General features: G+C 43.4%; 1 protein-coding gene across 5 annotated transcripts in view; it reads left to right on the plus strand.

The window, feature by feature from the left end:
* Nucleotides 1-25,992, plus strand: part of CACNA2D3 (calcium voltage-gated channel auxiliary subunit alpha2delta 3) — a 941,064-nt gene that overhangs the window by 433,458 nt on the left and 481,614 nt on the right. For all 5 annotated transcript variants that reach the window (XM_015130679.3, XM_077993170.1, XM_015130680.3 and 2 more), the window contains exons 6-8: nucleotides 4,197-4,328; nucleotides 13,881-13,941; nucleotides 14,035-14,185. In XM_015130679.3, coding sequence (XP_014986165.1) covers nucleotides 4,197-4,328; nucleotides 13,881-13,941; nucleotides 14,035-14,185 — 344 coding nt within the window. The remainder of the gene's footprint in view (nucleotides 1-4,196; nucleotides 4,329-13,880; nucleotides 13,942-14,034; nucleotides 14,186-25,992) is intronic.

Consider the following 25,992-nt stretch of genomic DNA (forward strand, 5'->3'; position numbering starts at 1 on the left):
GTTCCCTTCTTTGTGTCCATGTGTACTCAGTGTTTATCTCCCACTTATAAGTGAGAACATAGGCTGTTTAGTTTCCTGTTCCTGCATTAATTCACTCAGGATAATGACCTCTGGCTCCATCCATGTCACTGCAAAGTATACAATCTCATTCTTTTTTGAGACCATGTATTCCATGGTGCATATGTATAGGGTGGGTATTATTTTGCCATTTTACAAATAAGGAAACCTCAGATCAGAGGCTTTGGCCCTTAGTAGCTGGATGTTTTTAGGAAAGTACCTTGTTTCCTGGTGCTGTAGTTTCCACTGCTAGAGAGTGGAGGAGAATAAGGGATCCAGCCTGCCTTGGAGGGCTGGGCTGCTGAGGGGGGATAGGAGATAAAGTAAGCACCACGCCTATACCCCAGGAAGGACTCAGTGAAAGTTTCTCCTCCTCCTCCTCTTCCTCATCATTAATAACTCATGTAATCATTCTCAAACTTTTCATCCTGACACTTGACAACTATTTCTCCTCTAAGAATGGAATGTTGCTTAATGTGGCATCATTTTGAAACAGGGTCTTCAGAGGTTAAAAAAGAAAAAGTGAACCATCACAGAGCATCCTCAGTGACCCACATGGCTTCAGCCAGTGTACAGGAAATACTTGTTTATTCTCCTTCTTTGTCTTCACTCTTATTTTTTTTCCAACTTTTATTTTATTTTATTTTTTTGAGACAGAGTCTTGCTCTGTTGCCCAGGCTGGAGTGCAGTGGTGCAATCTTGGCTCACTGCAACCTCTGCCTCCCAGGTTCAAGCTGTTTTCCTCTCTCAGCCTCCCGAATAGCTGGGACTACAGACGCCTGCCGCCACGCCTGGCTAGTTTTTCTATTTTTAGTAGAGATAGGCTTTCACCATGTTGGCCAGGCTGGCCTTGAACTCCTGACCTGAAATGATCCACCTGCCTCAGCCTCCCAAAGTGCTGGCATTACAGGTGTGAGCCACCACGTCTGACTTCAACTTTTAAGTTCAGGGGTACATGTGCAGGTTTGTTATATAGACACACTTGTGTCATGGGAGTTTATTGTACAGATTATTTCATCACGTAGGTATTAAGCCTAGTACATATTAGTTTTTTTTCCTAATCCCCTCCCTCCTCCAAACCTTCACCCTCTGAAAGGCCCAGCGTGTGTTGTTCCCCTTTCTGTGTCCATGTGTTCTCATCATTTAGCTCCCACTTATAAGTGAAAACATGCAGTATTTGGTTTTCTGTTCCTGTGTTAGTTTGCTAAGGATAATGGCTTGCAGTTCCATCCATGTCCCTGCAAAGGACATGATCTTGTTATTCTTTATGGCTGCATAGTATTCCATGGTATATATGTACCACATTTTCTTTATCCAGTCTATCATTGATGGACATTTAGGTTGATTCCATGTCTTTACTATTGTGAATAGTGCAGCACTGAGCATATGCATGGGTGTATCTTTATAATAGACTGATTTATACTCCTTTGAGTATATGCCCAGTAATGGGATTGCTGAGTGTAATGGTATTTCTGTCTTTAGGTCTTTGAGGAGTCGCTACACTGTCTTCCACAATGGTTGAACTAATTTACACCCCCACCAACAGTATACAAGTGTTCCTTTTTCTACACAACCTCACCAGCATCTGTTACTTTTTGAGTTTTTAATAACAGCCATTCTGACTGGTATGAGATGGTATCTCATTGTGGTTTTGATTTGCATTTCTCTAATGATCAGTGATGTTGAGCTTTTTAAAATATGATTGTTGGCTGCATGTATGCCATCTTTTGAGAAATGTCTGTTCATGTCCTTTGTCCACTTTTTAATGGGGTTGTTTTTCTTGCAAATTTGTTTAAGTTCCTTATAGATGCTAGATATTAGACCTTTGTCAGATGCATAATTTGCAAAAATTTTCTCCTATTCTGTAGGTTGTCTATTTACTCTGTTGACAGTTTCTTTTGCTATGTGGAAGCTCTCTGGTTTAATTAGATCCCATTTGTCAATTTTTGCTTTTGTTGCAATTTCTTTTGGTGTCTTCATCATGAAATATTTGCCTGTGCCTATGTCCTGAATGGTATTGTTTAGGTTGTATTCCAGTGTTTTTATAGTTTTGGGTTTTACATTTATGTCTTTTAACCATCTTGTGTTAATTTTTGTATACAGTATAAGGAAGAGGTCCAGTTTTAATATCCTGCATGTGGCTAGCCAGATATTCTAGCATCATTTATTGAATAGGGAATTCTTTCCCCATTGCTTGTTTTTGTCAGGTTTGTCAAAGATAAGATAGTTGTAGGCATGCAGTCTTATTTCTTTGCTCTCTATTTGGTACCGTTGGTCTATGTGTCTGTTCTCATACCAGTACCATGCTGTTTTGGTTACTGTAGCCCTGTAATATAGTTTGAAGACAGGTACTGTGATGCCTCCAGCTTTGTTCATTTTGCTTAGGGTTGCCTTGGCTATTCAGGCTCTTTTTTAGTTCCATGTGAATTTTAAAATAGTTTTTTCTAGTTCTGTGAAGAATCTCGACAGTAGTTTATTAGGAATAGCATTGAATCTATGAATTGCTTTGGGCAATATGACCATTTTAACAATATTAATTCTTATCCATGAGCATGCAACATCTTCCATTTGTTTCTGTCATCTCTGATTGCTTGGAGCAGTGGTTTGAAGTTCTCTTTATGGAGATCTTTCACCTCCCTAGTTAGCTATATTTCTAGGTACTTTTTTCTTTTTGTGGCAATTGTGAATGGGAATTCATTCATGATTTGGCTTTCAGCTTCACTGTTGTTGGTGTATAGGAATACTAGTGATATTTTGCACATTGATTTTGTATCCTGAGACTTTGCTGAAGTTGTTTATGAGCTTAAGAAGCTTTTGGGCTGGGACTATGGGGTTTTCTAGGTATAGGATCATGTCTTTTGTAAACAGGGATAATTTGACTTCCTTTATTCCTATTCGAATGCCCTTTATTCCTTTCTCTTGCCTGATTGCCCTGGCCAGGACTTCCAATATTGTGTTGAATAAGAATTCACGGTTATTTTTTAAAATCTCTGAACTGAAGGCAAGGAGTTATCTTTGGGCTACTGTAGGTGAGGAAAAGAGATTTGCTCATGGGATTCCATGGCAAAAGAGTAAATGATTGCCTGGTATCTGGAGAACAATCTTTGTGTTGTCCTTCTGTATTAGCCTGTTCCCATGCTGGTAATAAAGACGTACCTAAGACTTGATAATTTATAAAGGAAAGAGGTTTAATTGACTCACAGTTCCACATGGTTGGGGAGGCCTCACAATCATGGCAGAAGGCAAAGGAGGAGCAAAGGCACATCTTACATGGCAACAGGCAAGAGAGCATATGCAGGGGAGTACCTCTTTATAAAATTCCTTCAAAAAATGTGTCAGATCTTGTGAGACTTATTCACTATCATGAGAACAGCACAAGAAAGACCTGCCTCACCCTAATGATTCAATTATCTCCCACCAGGAATTATGGGAGCTACAATTTAAGATGAGATTTGGGTGGGGACATAGCCAAATCATATCACCATCCATCCATCCTTCCCTCTATTCATCTACAAGAGTTTTGGAGCTTCTGCCATGTGCTGGTCAAAGGGTACAGCAAAAGACCACAAGAGGTAGTCTGTGCTTTCACAGAGCTCACATTCTGCTGAATAGCAGAATTAGAGAGATTTAGTTATGTAATTTCAATTTATTTATTTTTTTTAAAAAGCAAACTTCTAAGTCAGGGCAAAGAGAAATAGAATAGGGCTATGTTGGTGGCTGAGGTGATTACAGTGAGAGAAAATACAGTTTTCCTATTTTTAATACCAAGTTCTGGCTCAGTAGGGGGAAAAGCAGGAAAATAATGCTAATAAGGTCTCTCTCTGCTTTCTTAAAGAGGATTATGTGATTTTCTCTATGGGATATGTGACATTGAAAGGTACAAATAAAAGGAAGTGTCTTTTAAGTAAGGAATCATAGTTAGAGGCTCCTGGGAGACTAGGAGGGCTCAGGCAGGAGGGGAATCCCCAGCATCTGGAATCCCCGGGAGCTAAATGTTTTTGAGGCTATAACTTTCTTCATAGCCTCCTGCAAGATGGAGTACCTCGTGCCAATATCTGCCAAGCGGTGTGGGAAATAAAAGGAATTTTATTTCACTTTGTTTTCTAATACACCCCTCTCTTTCTCTTTCTTTTTTACAGACCCTGCAATTGTCAATGGGGTTTATTGGTCTGAATCCCTAAACAAAGTTTTTGTAGATAACTTTGACCGTGACCCGTCTCTCATATGGCAGTACTTCGGAAGTGCAAAGGGCTTTTTTAGGCAGTATCCGGGTGAGTATCCCTGCATTGACAATTATGACTCAGATTAATGATAACTGGTAATGAGATATTTTTCTTTAGGGTTTGAGGTTAAAACTTTTCTGCCTTCTCTTAGAAGAAAATGAAAGATGAAGTGCAAACCTGTTGTCAGGGTGCAGGACAGGAGTGGCAAGGTGGCATCCACATGGGCATGCACACACATAGGACGTGATCACAGAACTCTCTGGATCTGCACCTTTCTCAGTAGAATAATTCACAGAGCTGTCACCACATGTGAAGAACTGTGGTGTGAAATGTACCTTATTTAATACTTCCGAACAAGAGTTTGACCTTATTACTAATACCTGCTATTACTGCTGTAATTATTATTATTGGGGAAAAGAGCAATTCATACTTGGGCAATTGAATTCTCACTAACAGGCATAAGAAATAGAGAATTTGAACAGGATTTGTCCACCCCAGAGCCGACTCCCCTTGCAGGAAGATGTTGAAATGGCCCACGCATCGCTGACGGCAACAACCCTCCGCAGAGGGCGCCCGCAGCAGCCCCAGCACCCCAGGCACCCCCAGTGGTGCGTATCTCAGAGGCTGTCCCTCATGCCTTTGGAACAGGTGTTCCTTCTGGAGCCTTCTCAGGCCTCTGCTTTGTGATAGGATTTTAATTCTGGCTTGGTTTGAATTCTAATTAAAAAGGGAAGTTTTAATTTTTGCTTACAAGTTGTGAAAACAGGACTCGGGGCTGCAATTGTGCCAACATCACAGCTGCAGAAATTAACAAGCTCAACCTAAAAGAAGGGGGAAAAAAACCACCCTGCATAATCTTGGAGCAATTAAGTGAAGCCTTTTATGTTTTCATTAAGTAAGACTAGGCACCTGATGGCTTCCCACTTTGAGGCACAGAGACTGCCGGCCTCCGCCTTGTGGAGTTGTTTGCCCCGTGCACAGCATCTGTCCCCCGAGAATTGCCTGCTGGGTCTCTGCTTCACCGGATTACAGAACATTTCCCAAGAGTCATGTTCAGCATAGCACGTGTGCTTCCTCCCAGAGCTCACAGAAATGTAAACAATAAGCATCCTATTACAGATAACGCCATAATAAACAGTGGGCGATTAAAGTTCCAGTGCCACCAAATTGCAATCTGCCTTGATACACTCAACAGAGAGCAAATCTGATGCAGATATTGCTGAAATCAGAGCCTGGCAGAGAGGTTGCTCTGCTTGGAAAGCCCCTGGGTGTCCACCCCTCTCACTATGTGGCATTGTGAAGAGGGCAACACAGATAAGTAGAAACCACAAATCACCTGTTGTCTCCGTCAACAGGGAGTCCTTAATCTATGGTCACTAGGACGTTTGAAAATAAAGGAAATCTTCATAAAAGATTTGTGTAATAGGGGAGATTAATTTACATACAAGGTTTTTATCAGTCAGAACAATTGGTTCAGCCATGCTTACTGTTCTTTTAGGACATTTTGGGCAGGATGTGGCTCTGTAAAATGCCTGCATAATTTCTATGTTAGTGAAGACATGGGCCGCAGTCTACCAAGGTGTTCCAATGCCTTGATAAATGTCATGTGGCCACTCAACTCTGTGCTTGGTTCTAAACACAGAGCATGCCTCTTGCCTCCTGGACATATGACTCAAAGAGTGATCATGAGCATTTTGTCAGGATGTTTTTCTTTTCAGGATGCTTCTTTCCATTGTTAGAGTGGTGTGGGTCAGTGGTAAGTGTGCCTGTTCTTAAGCAGAGGGAGTCTTTCTTCAGTCTTACTGAGTTCTGGCTTTGTACCCAGCCCTGTATGAGGCCCTGAGGATAAAATCATGAACTAGACAGAAGAGGTCCCTGCCGTCATCCAGCTCCCTCTTGTGGGGATATGCGTTTGTCGTGGATTTTGGTTGCAAGTGACAGAAACACAATTCCAACTACCTCCAGCAAGAAGCACACTTACTGGCTCATGTAATTTGAAATCTAGGGAGTGTGCCATTTGGGCGACCGCTGGATTTCAGTACTCAGCAATGACAGACTGGAGCAAAGTCATTTGGAATTTGAATCCTTCCTTTCAGCTCTCATTTCTGTCTTCTTCCATTCTAACCTTATCTCACTGGCAGGTGATCTCCTCATAATGGGGAGCAGGCCTGGCAGGATTTCTCAGTGGGTGTTCCAGGGGAGCAGAGGGCATCTGTCCCAGAAGCTTGGATGAAAGTCCAAGAATTAGCCTGGTCTGAGTCGCATGCCCACCCACCACTGATGCCTGAAGAACGGTGGGTAAGGTCAGCCATCCAATACCCTGGGGACTAGTCAGGATTATTGTGGCTTTGCCTAGACTGGAGTCCCCAAAGAAGGGGGCATCAGTGACTACCACAGGGAGGTAGACAGGCAAACAGATCATCATGGTACAGTGTGTTTCATGCTAAGCTAAGGGAAATAGAAGAGGCTGGGTGATCACTGAGAAGGATTACCAACTCCAACTCCTGGGATGAGAGGAAAGTTCTGAGAAGGAGAATTTTGATAAGCATTAGCCTGAAGGCCTTGGTGTGGTGATGATGTCCATTTCTGCATGGCTTCACACATAGGCCTTCACCAATTCAATGTATGTCCCAAGGGCATGTGGTAACTCTTGTGTCTCTCAAAAGGACTTTATGAGATGGTGGAAATGTTCTATATCCTATCTAATATCACGAATGTCACTGGCCACACAGGGGTAGTGAGCACTTGAAGTGTGCCTAGTGAGGCTGAGGAACTGAAATTTAAATGTTATTTAAAAATAAAATAATTAAATAGCCACACATGGTTGGTAGTCACCATGTCGAATAACATAATGCTGTAGGAAGAGACTTTTGAGTCTGATACCCAGTTTCCAAGGGACCAGCCTTAACTCTCAAGGCTTATATTGCAAAAAGGTCTTACTGAACAGGACTTCGTTAGGCTCTATAGTTCTTCTTTATAAAATGGGAACTCTACCCTGAAATCTTGAACCATCAGGCTTTCAATCCCTATCTCCTCTACTAGAATATTTGTCCCTAAGAGGACAGAGTCATTTGTTTTGTCCATTACTCTGTCACCAGCAGCAAGAATAACACATAGTGGGTGCTCAATATGTGTTTGTTGAATGAATGAATCACCTGTTAGATCAAACTCCACCAGATCTGTTGTCTCCCATCACACCAGTGGCAGCTGCCCTGTCTTTTCAGACAGAATAGAGCTATTGCCTCTTTGGGGAGCTGGTCCCCAGCTGCAGTCTGGTAGAGACTTGATGACTCAGCAAGGAACTGGCATAAATGCGGTACAGAGCCATAGTCCCTTTATATTCTCATTGATCCCTCTCCTCCAAGTCTTCCTAGTACCTTCCCTTTCCACCCCACTACCACCATGTCCTGGACACTGGACATGCCCATCTGTTGGCTATCTCCTCCTGAAGCTTTATGACCATCTCATCCAGTGAGTAGTGTTCTCCAGGCTCCCCATCTCCCAGGAGGCAGAGAATCAAAGGGCTACACAGTCATCCCTTTTCCTGTGAGCCTTGACCAGTTCATCTTTTTCAGCCCTCTGTGGGACCCGTTTTCTACCTGGTTATTGGCTGAGGCCACCAGTAACTGATCTATTCTTCCTGTTCTGGCCAGTTCTTGGCTTTATTTAAAATGATATGGCTGGCTGACAGTACCTACCCATGTACTCTTACCTACATAAAGAAAACTGTGTCTATACATCACAGACAGGTCACTGTCTAATCAAACACAGGACATCAATTAGGTTCATGCATGATTATAAGAAGCCCCAGTCCCTTCCCCAGCATCAGACTGTCACCTTTCTATAGCCATACACAGGGCAGTTTATTCCTGTAGAAGGCTTGGTAATTACAAAGGGCAGTGATTGTCTTATCTTCGCACCATGATTTGGCTGCCATAGGAAGGTGAAAGCTGGTTCATAGCTACAGCCACGATGAGGGAGCTGGACAGCTAAATAAAGAGCTCTCCTTAAGTTTGGACTCATCCATGCTGTTTGCTAGTATCAAGTTTAGGTTCTGTGCACAGCATTACTTTTTGTTTCTTCCCTTGGATGCCTTCCTCACCAGGCTCAGGTTTAGCAATGGGGAGAGTGTGATTGATATTAGGGTTCTCTTCCTTGGCTAGCTCAACAGGACTGCCCCAATAAAGATGATCATAGAGTACCATAATTTACAATTTTCATAGTAATTGTCTTGCTACTTCCTCATTTTTATGGTGCGTAATCTCTCAAGAGACATGGCATCTGGTTGAATAAAGGAGCTCTTTTTAGAGAAATGCATAGGCAGCTTCTCAAGACATTTTAAAGCCAAATTTGACTGCAGCTTGACTCACATTAGAAGCCAGCATGTATTTTTGACCAGATATTTTAGATCTAAAGTTAACTGGAAGGTATGTGTTTCAACTTTAAATTATGGGCCAAGTACTAAATATTTTTTTGAGGAAGGAATTGGGCAGAACTTAGGGATAAACCAGTATCTTCCACCTCTTGATTTTCCTTCTTTCCATATCTTTCTGGACTTTTTGCTTTCAAATAGGGAAGACAAATGCCATGTTTCAGTAAGATAGGCAGTATCTGTTCAGGTGGAGATAGTTTTTTTGTTTGTTTGTTTGTTTTTGTTTTTTTGTTTTTTCGAGAAGGAGTCTTACTCTGTCACCCAGGCTGGAGTGCAGTGGCACAATCTTGGCTCACTGCAACCTCTGCTGCCCAAGTTCAAGCAATTCTCCTGCCTCAGCCTGCCAAGTAGCTGGGATTACAGGCGCCTGCCAGCACACCTGGCTAATTTTTGTGGTTTTAGTAGAGATGGGACTTCACCATCTTGGCCAGGCTAGTCTTGAACTCCTCACCTCGTGATCCACCCACCTCAGCCTCCCAGAGTGCGTGTAATCCCAGCTGGAGATGGTTTGAATGTCGTTGGCAGTGCCACTGATGTTTTATGGAAAACACTGTGCTTTAAAGACAAGGGAAGCAATGGATGAAGATGCCTTTTCTTGAAGTGGAGAGAAAAGGAGAACATGGAGCAGAAATAAAATGACAGGGCAAAAAGATATTCAGATTTTTATTGTGCTATTTGTTGTAGTCCTTCATAGTTCCATTACAGTCTCAAACCTCACTGCCGCACAGAATTATGTTGGGAACATGCGGCTTGACGTTCAGTCTTGTATTAGTCTCTGTTCTCTTGGCCCTACTGTTTATTTTCACAAGCTAAAAGAGAACAGGAAGTCATAGGTTGTCTTAAATGAAATGAATTTTCCTCCAGTGTTAGTTTGTAATGCCTGTGGGAGAGAAACCGTGGGATATAGCAGTGTTGCACAATGATTCAAATGCACTCAAATTTGAGCGTTTGAATCTGTAGCAGAGATTTTGACATTATTTTCAGTTTCACATAGGGATTTGTGTACATGCTGAGGACCTTGTCCTCTGAAAGCTGAGGAAGACTGGCTGGCAATCACTGATGCTGACGATGAAGCTGAGAAAGCCCTTCTGGAGCAGGCGGAGTGGCAGTCTTCTCTGTCCCCGAACTGTAGCATTCCTCTTGTCTCGGGTTTCACACCCCATCCTACCTGAGCGGGATTCCAAAAGGCATACTGGCACTTCGCGAAATGATGTGGCTCGTGGGGGTGCTTCTTGCTTAAGTGATAATTCCTTGGATCTCACAGATTTAAGATGAGACAACTGTTACTCCTCTGAGTTTAGAAGTTACCTGAATATTTTCAAAATATCTGTGTGGACCAACAATGACATACTAAAAAGGTGATACATCCTAGGGGAGACAGTGCCACCTGGGGCAGGGTTTTCTCAAGTTCATTTTTTAAAACATTTTCCTGTGAGATTTTTGGAGGAGGAAGGACTCCATGGTTAAATCATCTTGGTAAATGCTACCACTGGGGTCTCTGTCATAGACATTCAAGATGCACTTGAGCAGGTTAAAGGCCCTTAGCTGTTCCTTACATCATGTAGAAACCAATTTTGCTTTGATTCACTGAACGCTTGTTAGCATCCTGTAGAACTCCTCACAAAACACACTATGGAAATGCTTTTGCAAGGAAGAGAACGATGGCTTGAGAATTGGGAGAGCCCATGTTAGTCCTAACAGGACATCTCAGGAAAATCTGAAGATTTTGGCCCAAATGTCGGATTTGGGCAAAATGACACCCCACTCCCCTGCCACAGACTCATTCAGCCCTAACTCTGAGTCAAAGTATGATGTTCATTGTTACCTGCAGGGCAGCTATGCCTGGAACTGCCTTGAGGTACTGTCTTCTTCCCTGCCCAATGTGTATCTCATATCCTGAGCACAAAGGGCGCAGAACTCACCGTTCCTGCTGCCACCCAGGCTCCTTTCCTCTGGCGGGGACGTCCCCTACACATGGCCAAACCAACCTTCCTTCAATTCCTTGAACAGGACATGTCTTCTCAGCCTCAGGGCCTTTGCACACATTGTTCTCTCTGCCTGGGATGTTCTTCTCTACCTTGTCACCTGCTTTTGTTTAACCCCTGCTTTTGTTTAACAAATCCTACCCATATATAGTGGGTTCAATAGTGTCCTCTCAAAATTCATGTCCACCAGGAGCCTGAGAATGTGACCCTACTTGGCTATAGGGCCTTTGCAGATGTAAGTAGGTAAGTTGAGATGAGGTTCTTATACTGGTTTAGGGTGACCCTAAATCTAATAGGATGGATGCCCTTATATAAGAAAGAGAGGATACACAGACACAGAGGGAAGGCAGCCATGGGAAGATGGAGGCAGAGGTTGGAGTGACACAGCTCTAAATTGACAAACACCAGGCATTGCCGGGAGCTACCAGAAGCTAGGAAGAGGCTAGCAAAGAGTGTCCCTTAGAACTTTTAGATGGAGCTTGGCTCTGCTGACACCTTGAGTTTGAACTTCTAGCCTCCAAAACTATGAGAGAATACCTTTCTATTCTGCCACTTACTTTGTAGTTCATTTGGTCCTCCATACCCGTGGATTCTGCATCTATGGATTCAATCAACTGTGAATGGAAAATATTCAAGAAAAAAATTACAACAATAAAAAATAATACAAATAAAAGCAATACAGTATAACAACTGTTGATGTGTGTTAGGTGTTGTAAGAAATCTAGAGATGATTTAAAGTATATGGGAAGATGCACATAGGTTATATGCAAATATTATACCACTTTGTATCAGGGACATGAGCATCCACAGACCGAGGGTGGGGGTTCTGGAGCAAATGCCCCATGGCCACCAAGGGACAAAGGTAATTTGTTACAGCAGCCCTAGCACAGCAGTGCATCATAATTCTCACTCTCAGCTTGAAGATGTCTTTCTGACGTTAGGGATTAGGGTCGCCTTTATCTACTAACATGCATCAGGTATTTCTCCTCTATGACATCTCCAATACCTGCGACTTCTCATCCAGTGTCTGCTTCCTTACTAGCTATGAGGCTTCCTGAGGGCAGGCAGGAGCCAAGTCCCTCTTTCTCCATCACTGCTCTATGTCCACTGACTGGCAGAGGGCTTGCCAGTTGGATGAAAATTGTGATTAGTAGACAAGATGCTCTGAGGTTGTCCCGTCCGATCCACTTTCATACTGGAATTGTATTCTTTGTTGGTTTTCCCAGCAGACTAATTTCATGTCAGCTTTTCAAAAAGCACCGAGTGGCTGAGCGTGGTGGCTTGCGCCTGTAATTTTAGCACTTTAAGAGGCTGAGGTGAGCCCAAAAGTTTGAGATCAGCCTGGGCAACATGGTGAAACCCCATCTCTACTAAAAATAAAAAAAAATTAAAAATAGCCAAGTGTGGTGATGGGTGCCTGTAATCGCAGCTACTCAGGAGGCTGAGGCAGGAGAGTCACTTGAACTGGTGAGGCTGAGGATGCAGTGAGCCAAGATCACACCACTGCCCTCCAGCCAACAGAGTGAAACTCCATCCTGGGGGCAGGGGGAAGCACCAAGCTTCAGCGTGCCTGGAATGAGAAACAAGCCCATATGCAAGGAAATGGTTTCAGCCTAAGTGTTGGGGCAGTCAAAGATAATAAAATACTTTCTGCTCCCCGCGGAGCACACAGTGATAGGGCTGTAATCTGGGGAAGGATGCCAGAGCCGGAAAATGTTGGTGGACGATCAGAGTATCGGCAGGGATGACCGTGGTCTAAGGTCACTCTCCACAGTTCAGTTCAAGAAACATCCACTGAACACCTCCCATGGGTCAACACATTTAAAAAACAAAAAATAAAAATTTCTCTTTATATCACATTCAAACCAGTTATTTGTGGAATTATAAATTGGAGCATTGCCTAGCCTCACCAGGGATATAACTTCACTGTTTATCAAGACTGTGCCATCGTAATGGTACCTGGCTTTATACAAAGCAGGTGTCAGATTTTTTTTAATTAATTGCATTCATGTCCCTTAGTGTACAACATCATGTTAGTTGTATTTTATCTTTATTACCTAATGACCTCCAATTTGGCAGTAGCTTCTTACACTTCTGTTTTCTGATTTCTTATGGGGAGTGTTTTTAAATTAGACACATGTGCAATGGGAAATGTAGGTACAAGAAGGACAGAACCCAATATCTCTTTGGATTACAGACTACTGTCTCAAGGTTATCTGTGTGATAATTTGGGGATGTTATCTTCAGCAGATGCCTATTATTAGCCCAGTGTGGTCCTTTAGAAAGCTGGCCATTGTTAATCGGAAAAAAGAATCTTAGTGCCACCAGCGGAGTCAGGATTCTCTCCTGTGAAAATGATATCTCTGTTTTTATTTTCCTATCTCCAAAGTCTCTGTTGCAAATCCTCCATCTCTGAGCAGAACTGGTGGTTGAAAACAGTGATTTTCTGTCTTATTTTTAAGCAGCCAATGCCTTTCTTTTCAAATGATATTTTATTCTTAAAAGCTAAGTGGGATATATCCTGACTAGGCTGCAAACCACAAGACTAAGGATGTTGGATCTGATTTTACACATGGGGAAAACTCCCTAGGCTTCAGGAGCTGAAATTCAAACTTTATTATGCAGCATAATGAGAGGCATTTTATTTCATTTCAGTGTGGAAAGCCAGGCCAAAATTTCTGATTTTAAAAACAGGAGTGAGGATGCAACAGACCTGTGTATATCCTTAGTTGGAAACATTGTATCTATGCTTTCAACCCCCCTGCTATAGACATTACATCACCTGGTCCAGGGATGGGGCCAGACTCTGCCCAGAGATCTATGGATGATCCCCCCAGGTCCAACAACTTTCTGGACAGTAAGAAATGACCTTCGCTACCTTGATCCCTAGCCAAGGGAAGGAGCTGGAGTCGCATACTCTCTGGAGGGACAGCACAGTCCTAAAAACATCTCCACTCTCTGCAGGCCTTTGGAGCAGCTGAGCTAGCGCTGTGTTTGCTATAGGGTTATGACCCGAAAGCTCCTGCCTGGATTTGGCGATGGAGCATGTGATGAGCCCCGGAGTTGGTCTTTGCATGTGATTTTTCACCCTGTCCATTCAATCAGCAAAGTAGAGCAGCCTTGAAATGCTATGAATAAATATTTGAAGTTTCTGGGTTTCTCATAACCCCATTTTTCTTCTAGGGATTAAATGGGAACCAGATGAGAATGGAGTCATTGCCTTTGACTGCAGGAACCGAAAATGGTAGGCAGTGGTCAGACCTCTTCGTTATTTCTCAAAGAGATACCTTGAAGAGAAGTCAGGATTCATTTTTACTTAATTTTTCCCTTGACCTAGGTACATCCAGGCAGCAACTTCTCCGAAAGACGTGGTCATTTTAGTTGACGTCAGTGGCAGCATGAAAGGACTCCGCCTGACTATCGCGAAGCAAACAGTCTCATCCATTTTGGATACACTTGGGGATGATGACTTCTTCAACATAATTGCTGTGAGTGCAGCTGTTTTGTGCCTTCTTTGCACTTGGGTTCATTTGATCTTTTGGCAGTGACTGGTTAACATTGCTCTGACTGTTAGATCCAGAGCACCTAGATGCCAGAATGTGAGACCTGTTTAGTCTCATGAAAGTTCACAGAGTCATGGACAGTGGAAGGGCTTTGGGAAATGCAGTTGAACACGTTGCCTGTCTTAACCTACCACATAGCCACACCATCTGAGAGAATGGCACACCAGATGTATTCCTGGGGAGCTGACATTTTCAGATTCTTGGAAAACAGACTTAGCAAGATTTTCACCAAACCACTAGAATTTCTCACATGGAAATTAACTTCCAGCTAGGTTAGCCTGATGATATTGATGATGATAATAATTAATAATAATAATGGCAATGAAGCAACTAAAATATGGAGAGTGGTTTATGGCTCATAGAACACTTTATTTCAACTTCTGGAAAAAAAGGCAGCATTTATTAAATGCCTGATTTTAATAAATGCCTTACTCTTCATATTTTTATTATCTTGGTTTTTCACAGCAACTCTAGGAGGTAGGGGGTGGTTTGGGCACATTCTCAAATGAAGGTGCTGAGATTGGAAGAGTGTCAGTAACTTGTCGAGGTCACAAAGCTGACAAGTGGCAGATGAGGGAACCAAGCCTGAGACAGGGCAGTCGTGTAGCCTGGAAATGACCACTTATTCAGGTCTCTATCTTGTCAATGAAAAGAGTCAAACTCTGCAAAATATTTGAAGAGATTTATTCTGAGCCAAATATGAGTGACCATGGCCTGTTGACACAGCCCTCAGGAGGTCCTAACATGCGCCCAAGGTGGTTGGGCACCTGTTCAGCTTGGTTCACCGGTGCAGCTTGGTTTTCTACATTTTAGGGAGACATGAGCCTTCAGTCAAATACATTTAAGAAATACATTGGTTTGGTCCAGAAAGGCAGGACAACTCAAAGCAGGGGCTTCCAGCTTATAGGCAGATTTTAAAATTTTCTGGTTGACAGTTGGTTGAGTTTCTGTAAAGAGCTGAGGTGAATAGAAAGGAATGTCTGGGTTAAGATAAAGGTTAGTGGATGCCCAAGTTCTTATTTGCAGAGGAAGCCTTCATGTCCTAGGCTTCGGAGAGAATAGGTTGTAAAATGTTTCTTATTGGACTTAAAGTCCGTATTGATGTTCATGCCAGAGAGGTGTAAGGAGGCATGTTCGCCCCCCGTTTCCCATCACGGCCTGAAACAGTCTCTCAGATTAAATTTTAAAAGAGCCCCCGTCTCCTGTGTAGAGGAGGAAGTCCATTCACATGGGTGGGTGGGGGTCTTAGAATTTTATTTTTAGTTTACATTCTCCAGTTCTTTTTCTTCTTCCCACTGATTATTTCGTATGATTTTCATCATGCCCCTTACGTTCCTCCTGCTCTCTTTCCAAAGGCTCATCACAGTGAGCCTGATTTCTGAGTCCTTGAGCACTTAGCCAAGTGCGTGTGTGTGGCGGACACTTGTTCTTTTGCATGAAAATAACACACATCGCATCTATTTGGGAGGTGGAGTAGTTGCTATGGGCAGTGGAGGCAGCATGGTGACGGGGGCAGAGCCTGGGTTTTGGAGTTGGGCTGTTTTGAATCGCATTCACACACATATGCTGTGTGTCTTGGGGCTAATTACTTTAGTCTGGACATCAGCCCTCTCAACTGTGAAGTGGGTGTACTCACCTTGCCCACAGGGTTGCTGCTGGGATCATCTGAGTTGATGCACCAGAGTCAAGCTGGTGCACAGGGCTCCTCAGCCAGTGGTGGGATACAAAAGAAGAGGGTGCTCTGAGAATGCTTACTGTGGTCTGCATGGCTCCCCTAAACCCCTGAGGAGAGTATATTGTCAATGGAGCCTTATGACTGGGCTGCCTTCTGCATGGGCATGTCACCCACTTGTGTTCTCCAGGCAGAGGGCCTGGGCCTCTAAGTGACATGAAGATGGCCGAGGGGATTGCCTGAACTAGTAACCTGTCTATACAGGCCTCTTCTGATCAGACTCTCAGAACAAAAGGTTCTGATTTTAAGAAATCCTAAAGACGAAAGGGAAAAGAAAGAGAACACTAAATTCCTTGGGAGCAGGGGTTAGTCTTGTTCATTCATGTGTGTATCCCCAGCACCTAGGCAGTGCTTGGCAAATAGCAGGAGTTTAAATATTTGTTGAATGAATAATCACCATAACTGCCTCCCATAGAGTGCTCACTGTGTACAAGTCAGTTGCTAAGTGTCCTGTGTGGATTATCTCATTGAACCCTCACCCCAGCCCTGTGCCATGTAGCATGGAGACAGAGGCATGAAGCCGCATTGAGTTACACAGCCAGGAAAGGTGGCATGGTAAAGACTCAGACATGGTCCAGCTTCACCTTGCACTGTTTTCTGAGCAGAAGTGAAGAGGATGTAGTTGATCCACTCAGCCATCTTATCATGAAATTATGTGGCCTCAAGGCATAGTTCTTTGGAAGACAACTTTCAGATAGTTAGAACTTTGGGTTTGCTGCCAAGTTACTATAGTTGCCAGCCTAGTGGTGAGAATGCAAATGTGGCTTGATCCCCACACATCCTGAAGCATTTAAAGATAAGAAGCAGCTAATTTGAGACTATCTTTCTTATTAATCTTTAATTACTCATTACAGAAGAATCAGAAATTCACATAATAAGAAGAGCTAACTAATTACATCCTGCATTCTTTATCAGTCAGGATTTATTGTTCTGTTAACAAAACCAATCGATTGAAATAATCTATGTAAGTTCATTAAGATATACAAACAGTGTCAACTCAATAAAGAAGAGAGGGTGATTAAGATAATTAAAAGTAGACATGCCAGTTATTATAGAACAGTTAAGAAAAAAAATTTTTGCCCCAAATTGTCCCTTTATATAAAGAAACCCATTAAAGATCCCATTAACCCTCACTGTACATCTGTTTGTTAATTTTCAACATAAATAATCAGCTTCAACACTATTTACATAATTATTTCAACAACTAGAAAGGCACTCTGAACTTCTTTATTTGAAGCCTTTATAGTAAAATCATGAACTTTGTTCCTCTAATGGATAAGAGAATGTATCAGATATGTTAGTGAGTTTATATTAGAAGGCCAAGGTCATAAAAGAACCATTAATTAACAGTAGTATTTATAGATTCGTTGCTTTTTAATGCAGGCAACATATGTAAAAATTTTAAACAATTCAGTAATGTTCTCATTTCTCTTTCATTTGGCACATATCCTAAATGTTTCTGTGTATATGAGCACACTGTCTTTTCACAAAAATAGATTCATATTTTAAAGAATATTTAGCAAAGCTTATTTCAATCAAATGTATTTGAATAACAGAGCATTCCATCACATTTTTTACTCAGAAGTGCTACAGTGAGGGCAGCGCATGCAATGCACTGAATGGAATGCATATATTTTTGCAAGGTTGGGTGTGCTTCTATTGAATAAAACCTAGAAGTGAAATTCCTGCACCAAAGGGTATGCATACAGGCACCTACCAGAATGTCTACCAAGCAGGGCATAATGTTTACACACTTACCAACAGTTCGAGGCTTCTAATTAATAGGAGATTCATAGCTGGCAAATTTTCATTTGCATTCCCTTGAATTGTCTCTCCCAATCCTAAGTGTGTTCTGCGAATTTTGCCTTGTTGAATTCTTTTTCTTTTTCTTCCTCCATCACCTCCTCCTGTTTCTGCCCTGACATAGTTGCTGTAGTAGTATGGTGTAGGTTTTCCCTCAGTCTGTTTAAAATGGTCACTTGTCTCCTGTGTAAAGGGCGACCTGACTGCAGGTTCTTAAAGTGCAGGGGGATGAGGTATTTGAAACGCCATCCAGAATGCCCTGCAAATCTGTGTGAGTGTATTGTTATCGTCGGCTGGATTCCATTTACGAAAGAGGACATTATCATTTCACCCTCCATTACATCGTCAGCCTTCCTTTGCTTGCCAGGTAGACGTTTGTGGAGATAGCTCAGTGTTTTAGAGGAAAAGTAAAGAATACAATATTTTCAATGCTGGAAGCCCTTGTGTACTGTAGGTTTTTGTTTGTGCAAATCTAATTCATCATTGCCACTTGATTTTTCAGTGCCATAACGGAGGATGGAGGAAAGAGATTTAAATAGGGGGAAAGACTTCCCTTGGCCACTTAAGTTCGTCTTTTGGTTTTGCATGTTTTATTAAATTCATTGTGAACTGCATGTTTAATATTATACTGAAAAGTTTCTGATCTTGATCTACCCAGAGTATAAACGTAAAAAGATAATGTTAAAACTTGTTTTAGCTTTCATGGGCAAGGTATTGCAAGATCTATCTAAAATGGACAAACTAACTGATTGAATTATGAAAGAATAGTTGAAATATGAGAGTAATTTTGTGCAGTTGAAGTTAAAATTTTAAGGTCAAACCACTGGTGCGTGAAGAGAGATGTCTCTGACAAGAGAAAAGGCGTATTTTTCTGATTCACTTTGAAGTCTAACTTCAAGCCATGCATTCAATTAGCAACATTATCATAAAAATGAGGGTGCTAATTCTGTCCGATGTTGAAATTTGAAAAATGACTTTACAGAAGCTCAAGCCATGCCTTAAATGAGCACAGTATTAACTGGGCAGATTTTGTTAAATCAATTTAAATGCCTCCTGTAGCCCATATTTGTGCCGACTTGAATTAAGAAGAGCATCATTTGTTAGTTCAAGCAAGAACTTTCTGATGCCCTGGTTTTAATTTGCAGATTTTCTTTAGAACTGTTTCTCCAATGCTTTGTCTGCTGTGGATTTGCTTTTTAAAGTAATCGATTCCGTATTAAAAGTATGAGGATAGTATTTTCTTTCAGTGCTCATTTGTTCTGTACTACTAATTGTGTCCAGTTGTGTTTCAAATTACATAAGATGCTTTTGTAATGCAAAAGATCCCTAGGATGGCTTGTGTTGGTGAAAATGTTGTGTTTTCATCTGCTTTATTACATAATCCCGACACGTTTTCATTCAAAGGTTATTTAATCAAAAGTGCACCAGTAAAACTATAAAAATATTTAATGGAGTCCCAGCAATTCTGCATCAGTTTCTTGCATTACATGAGCATGGCAGCATTTAATTCTATGGGTTTTTTTTTTTTTTTTTTTGGCCAAACTTTGGATTTTTTAAAACATAGCCACTTACTTCCTTTACTTTTTGTTTATTTACCTGTTTTTTGAAAGGGATAGAGATTCTCATCTTATTTTTTGTTTCTGTGCCAATTTTTTTTTTTTTTTTTTCTGGCTTTGTTCCTAGTCCTTTCCATCAGGCATTCTTACTTTTCTTAGTAAAAGAGTATGTTCATTCCATCTGAACATAAGGTCTCTTTTTCCTTTTGTTTGTGTGTTTTTGAGATGGGGGTCTCATTCAGGTATCACCCAGGCTGGAGTGCAGTGGTGTGATCACAGCTCACTGCAGCCTCCACCTTCCAGGGTCAAGCAATCCTCCTGACTCAGCCTCCCAAAGATCTCGGACCACAGGCACGTGCCACCACGTCCAAAAGGCAGAATCTCAGCAATTTCGCCTTTTTGTTTCTTTGTTCTATTGATTCATTCAACAAATAGTACTGAGTGCTCTGCATTAAGCATTGGGGCTGACTTCAGACAAGGTGTCTGCTTTCAGAGATTTAGGTTTTCTGTATGTGATCCTTGTGTGGGGGCTACTGGGAAGCAGGTCTCACAACCCAGTGTGGCCAGTGCAGTCTTGGAGAGGGAGTAGCTGGGGGACTGGGTGTCTAGAGCTGGGGTATATGCTGCCTGGGGCTCTGTGGTGGCTTATCAGAAGAAGTAGTGACTGAGTGGACACTTGAAGATAAGTAGGCTAGCCAGACATAGGCAAACGTGGTGGAACAGAGCAGGGAGAAAAGGAGGAAGGAGTCAATAACTGAGAAAGTGCCATTTGCGGGTGTAAGACCCCACCCCAGCCCCCAAGAAGGAGCTCTCGGTGTGTCTGGATCACATGGGAGTGCAGGTGAATGTGGAGGTGAGTGGATCTGGTGAGTGATGGTGAAATGAATGAGACTGGATGGAGAGAGGCAAGCCAGATCGAACCAGTCTGGTGGTTCAGCCAGGTGGAGCAATTGGGACAACCCATGGAGGCAGTGGAGAGACACAAAAATGAGTCTCAGCTTCAGGGCAGGGTGTTGAGATGCTCCCTAAAGCCACTCCCTGCTTAGGGAGGTTCTTTCCTCATCTTCTCTAGGTGACTGATAACCTTCTGTTAGACCTGAAAGCGAAATTGGTTTCATCTGTCAAGTTCAGTTTCTGACATTAGGTGGATTCCTCATTATTATCCAGAGCCCAAAGTCAGTTGTCCTTGGCTCTTTGGCTTTTGGGCCGTGATTCACCTGAGCCAATGTATGCTGGAATTCTACACTAATTTGGAAGCTCCTATGAACCTTGGTGAGAGGGTCTAGCCTATTTGCATTGCTTTTAGATCCTTCTGCAAAATGTTCTGGCTCTTCATTTAATGAAAGTTGCCTTTCCTATTTTAGATCATCATTTAAGATTCTCCTTGATCACTTTGCTGTGTCTGTAAAAGGGGAGATGTAGGGAATGCGCACAGACACTGGGCAAAAGGAAAGAAGAGGCATGTAATGTGTCCCTTGCCTTCAGAGTGGAGAGTTTGGAGGTTGAATGGAGACAGAGGGACAGTTTCCTTAGCAAGAGTTGTGGGATGTAGTCTAATACCTGAGGAAGATTGTGGGTTTGTCTCAAGCCTGTTGTTATTTTTGGAGGGACTGTTGCAGCATCACAGATAAGCACTATTTATCATAAAAAGGAAAGCCAAGGCCAGGTGCAGTGGCTCATGCCTGTAATCCTAGTACTTTGGGAGGCTGAGGCAGGAGGATTGCTTGAGCCCAGGAGTTCGAGACCAGCCTGGGCAACATAGGGAGACCTTCTCTCTGCAAATAATAATAAAAAAAAACTAGCTGGATGTGGTGGCATGTGCCTGTGGTCCGAGCTGTTTGGGAGGCTGAGTCAGGAGGATTGCTTGACCCTGGGAGGTGGAGGCTGCAGTGAGCTGTGATCACACCACTGCACTCCAGCCTGGGTGATACCTGAATGAGACCCCCATCTCAAAAACAAACAAACAAAAACAAACAAAAGGAAAAACAGACCTTATGTTCTGATGGAATGAACATACTCTTTTACTAAGAAAAGTAAGAAAAAAAATGGTTGTCATTTTACAATGATCATCATGAGCAAACTTAGCCAGTGTTTTATGTCCCCAGCACACAGTAGGTGCTTAGGGTAAATTCAGTGAGCAAATAAAGACGTGAAGAGTTCTGTGGCAGATGCCTTCCTACATGGGGATTTGCCAGTAAGCTGGCTGCACCATCTTGGCTCCCTGTCTGCCAAAGACCCCGGTCCCTGGGAGGATTCAGAGGGTGGCTTAGAGTGGGACAATGTGTGGCCAGACATCATGGGCTTGTCTTGGGTATGTAGACAGTGACATGTGCCTGATGACATGGCATCTTGTCCCCAACAAATGCAGATCCCTGCTCTCCAGAGAAGGCCAAGGACACATGCCCCTGTTCCAAAGAAGGGGTCACTTTGCATCACTGACATCACCTTCTTCCTTCATAGCAAGCTCCAGCTCTGGGTGCAGGGTGTTATCTGTTGGTCTTTCCCTCTATGTAGCACACATCACACTCACACATATATTCTCTTTCTTTTTTGTGCATTTGTGCCTATGCGCCTAGATGCCTTTCTCATTCTTATGTGCCAGGTTCTGTGTTGACTGTTATTTCATCCTCACAGTGAGCTCATGAGAGAGGTGCAGTTAGAATACCTGTTTCCCCAACACAAAAGCTGGGGCCAAGGTCACCCAGCAAGCATGTGGCAGAGTCAGGATTTGAACCCAGGCCTGCCTGCCTCAGTTGCTTTAGCTCTACCGTTCTACCCTTGTGAGAATCAGAAAAGGAAAGCCAACCAGGAAGGAAGCAGGGAGAAGAAAGCCTACAGCGTCCGAGTCCCTGTGTGCTACGTGGCAGCTTCTAAGCTCTTTAAAGGGTGAAAGCCGTGTGTCCATTTCCTCACCATGTGGTTGGTGGGCTGGACTGGACCCATTTCCAGGGCAGCCTGGGCCCACTCCTCTCTCCCTAAGAGACTCTTCCCATTTCCCAGAAATTTGCAAGAAGGACTAACCACTTGGGCAGGAAGGGCAAAGGTTAAGTACTTCTTTAGGGTTCAATCCTGGTAGTGCAGGGGAGTAAAAACAAATTGTAGAAGGAAATTGCATCTAACTGGTGATGATGTACATAGTATCGTTTTCTTCCTTAGACTATTGATATCAGATTATTTCATTAGGGATCAAGGAGAGCTATTTATAAGGCTGTTGTGTCTTAGGGCAAGAGGTGACCAAATCTTGAGTTGTAAATATATATGGCCCTTCCACATCATCATTTCACAAAATAGAAATCTAGAGAACATACATAAAAATGCAGAAGCTGAAGGATTTCCAAATAAAGGACTGCGAGGAGTCTGGAAGCAGTTCCGTGTACAGGGCATCCTTGGGGTCCGCCTTGGGAGGAGCTGTTGGGTAGTGAGAGGAGCATGCACAGCTAGCAGGCCTCCTTGGTACAGCTGCCTGGTGTGCAGTTCCCTTACACACATGGCTGAGCCCGGCTCCCTCTGGTGATACAGACCAGATTGCTCGGCATAGCTTTATCCTGATGCAGTCAAGGGAAATTAGTCAACTGCAAGCTTGGATGATGCCACTAACAAGCTGGCTGGGATTCAGAAGAGTGGATTCCTCCACTGAGGCCATAGCACACACAGTCATGGCAAGCATGGTTTTGATTACTGCACATGTACCTCCCTGATGAGGTCAAGAACTCCTTGGTCTTCTTGACTTTTAAATCCCCTCTGGAGCCCCCACAAGTATAGACTTTTATATTAGCAAGGCAGTTTCAGGTCTGTTGCCTCACTCAGTTTCTGCAGGGGCCCCTAGAGGGAGACTAAAAGGTGAATTAGTATCTTCTTATGCATAAGATTCTGGGATCAGAGTGGCTTAGCAGCTTCCCCAAGGCCACACAGTGAGTACATGGTAGAGACAGGACTTGGACCCAAGTGACCTGACTCCCAGCTCAAACTGTACAACCCCAGGAATCAACTTGGAGAGTGCGTATTAGGTAGCATGTCAATGAAGTGATTCAGTTTACCTGCAAAATGGAAGAATGAGAGGAAGTAAAACCACGGTGGGAACCTCAGGAAAGTTTTGGGCTCTAGGTTACAGAACAGGTGAGGAAAGGTTGGTTCAGCATACAAACATCTGATAATGGCATGTAAGAAACCTGGAGGAGGGTGGCTGCAGCTTTTGCACAGTAGCTCAACGTTGTCTTCGGGGGCCCACACTGGCTCCATCTTCCTGCTCTGTCTTCCTTGGGCTTTGCATTCCATTCTTTGTCTTGTAACCTCATAGTTGCAAAATGGCTGCAGCACCTCCACAATAGCATCCCAAGCAGGAAGAAAAGAGTGGGTATAGATGAGTTTTCCCTTAATGGCAGGAAAACATTTCATTGAATCTGCCCATCAAACTTTCCCTTATGTCATGATCATTTGCCCCTAACTGCAAGGCAGGCTATGAGAGGTTGTGTCCAACAGAGGGGAACTGGATGTCTGTGGCTGGCTAAGACCCTTTGTGGTTCAGGCCTTAGAAATCGGTGTACTGTCACCCTAAACCAAATGAGTCAGCAAGGGAAGTGAAGGAGAAGGGAATGGCTGTTTTCTCAGCAACTTCCAGGGTCAGTCCAACAGAGATTGAGAGCTTTGGAGGAGTTTTCCTTCATATTGAACTGTGCAGTTGCTTCTTGGATCCTGAGATGATGTTCTGTTTGTTGACTAAAAGTCATACTTCCATTTCTTAATGGCTAATGTCATAAATATATTTTTTTCTCCATGCCTCGTTAGAGGATATTTAAGCCCTCAAACCATTGGGATATTTTTTCAAACGCTTTTTATATGACAAAAAGATGAAGATGAAGGGGCACAAGGCTAACTGATGGGGAGATCTGGAGGTTTCGGGGCCAGAGAGGATGAGTTGGGGGCATTGAGGTGCTGTTGTCAGTGGCTGTGAGGTCAGACTGCCTGGATTTGAATCTGGACTCCACCACCCTCATTTACTCTCTGGTGTCTTTGGGCAAGTCGATCATTTTTGCTGTGCCTCAGTTTCCCCATCTGTAAAGGGAGAGTGATTGGAGGTGCTTGCCACATGATGCTAAGATAACCTGCAGATGAAGTTTACCTGCTGCCTGGATGCAGTAAGTGCTCAATAACAGTTAATTGCCAAGGTCAGTATGATCACCACTCCTGCTTGCTTAGTGAGGCTCTCTCCATGGGAAACCTGATGCATCCCAGTTGTTCTTGAGCAGCTTTAGGTCTAGCCCCTCTTTGACCTGTCCCTGCGGTGTATCCAGAGGGATTTCTCAAGCTCATCTCTTTATTTCACTCACTCCCTTGCTCATAGCCCTGCATGGTCCTCGCTGACTTTAGTTTTAAAGCGCAAACTCCCTAGGCCAACTTTGCACACGAGTTAGCTGGGTCTGGGAGAGATGGTTCTGTTCTCTTGCCTCAGGAGCTCCGGGCCTCTCTGACTGCTAAAGTAGATATACCATGACACTGTCATCAATCAAATGGTCCTCAAGCACCTACTGTGGGTCCAGCCCTGTGCTTGTTGCAGAAAATACACTGAAGGACCAGGCATGGGCCCTAATGGTGTCATTCCACTTTGTGGTGGGGAATCTGGCCAACAGATAATTAGAATTTACAGGGATTATATAGAAGAGGGACCTAACCCGGTGCCTAGCCTGCACCAGAGGCTGCTTCCCAGAGGAGGTGGGAATAATCTGACCTAGGAGGTGAACAGGAGTCAGCCAGAGAGAAGAGGTGCCAGAGTGAGAGCTCAAAGCAAGGGTCCCAGCATTGGAGGGCCTGAAGGAAAAGAGGAGACATGTCAGAGGACAGCAGGGAATAATGGCTGGCCAGGACAAGTTTTAGGGGAAGGCTGATGAGTAAAGATGCTAGAGTGTCAGCAGGACCAAGGGTCCAGAGCCTTGTAAAGCCCTGGGAACATTCATCTGCACAGCAATGGGAGCTGTAAATGGGATTGACAGGAGGCAACATGATCAGATGTGTAAGGACCAGCCTCCCTGCAGGGCAGAGAAGCAGGCTTGCTGAGAGCAATTAAGATGAGACTACTCACATTTTTGCTACCTGGTTGTGAGCTTTGGGCAAAAAAAAAAAAGGGGGGAGGTCCTATTCTGGATATTCTGGGATTGAAGTGATGGGAGTGCTGGTGTTGACAATGTATGGGAAATTGTGCATGGACAGTGCCCTGATCAGCACCCACATACCCTTGCAGAGTGACCAGGGAACATCAAGGCTTATTCTGTCCCCACTCATGTGTAAGCCACACATGTGTCCCTTGGTTCCATGAACCCAAAGACAGTAGCTGGAGCTGTATCCACGCAACTCTGGGATGCTCTTCAGCTCCCACCAGGACCATGGGCTGTTAACCATGCTCAGGGAACTGCCAGTGTCTGGAGGCAACCCCAAAGAATGGTCAGTTAAAAGGGTGCACCCTGAACCCTGCCATCTAACAGCATGTGCTCTAGAAGTTTCTCCTTCAGTCTGTAGCACATAATCATAGTTGTCTAGAGGGACACCCATGGGAGAGTTCACCTTCTGTGAATAAATGGAGCCTGTGATTGTGCTGCTTTTTGGGTGCGTATCTCCTTAAATTATTAAGAAGTACCCTTCAATTCCTT

Source organism: Macaca mulatta, chromosome 2 (genome assembly GCF_049350105.2).
Source record: "Macaca mulatta isolate MMU2019108-1 chromosome 2, T2T-MMU8v2.0, whole genome shotgun sequence".
Taxonomy (NCBI): Eukaryota; Metazoa; Chordata; class Mammalia; order Primates; family Cercopithecidae; genus Macaca; species Macaca mulatta.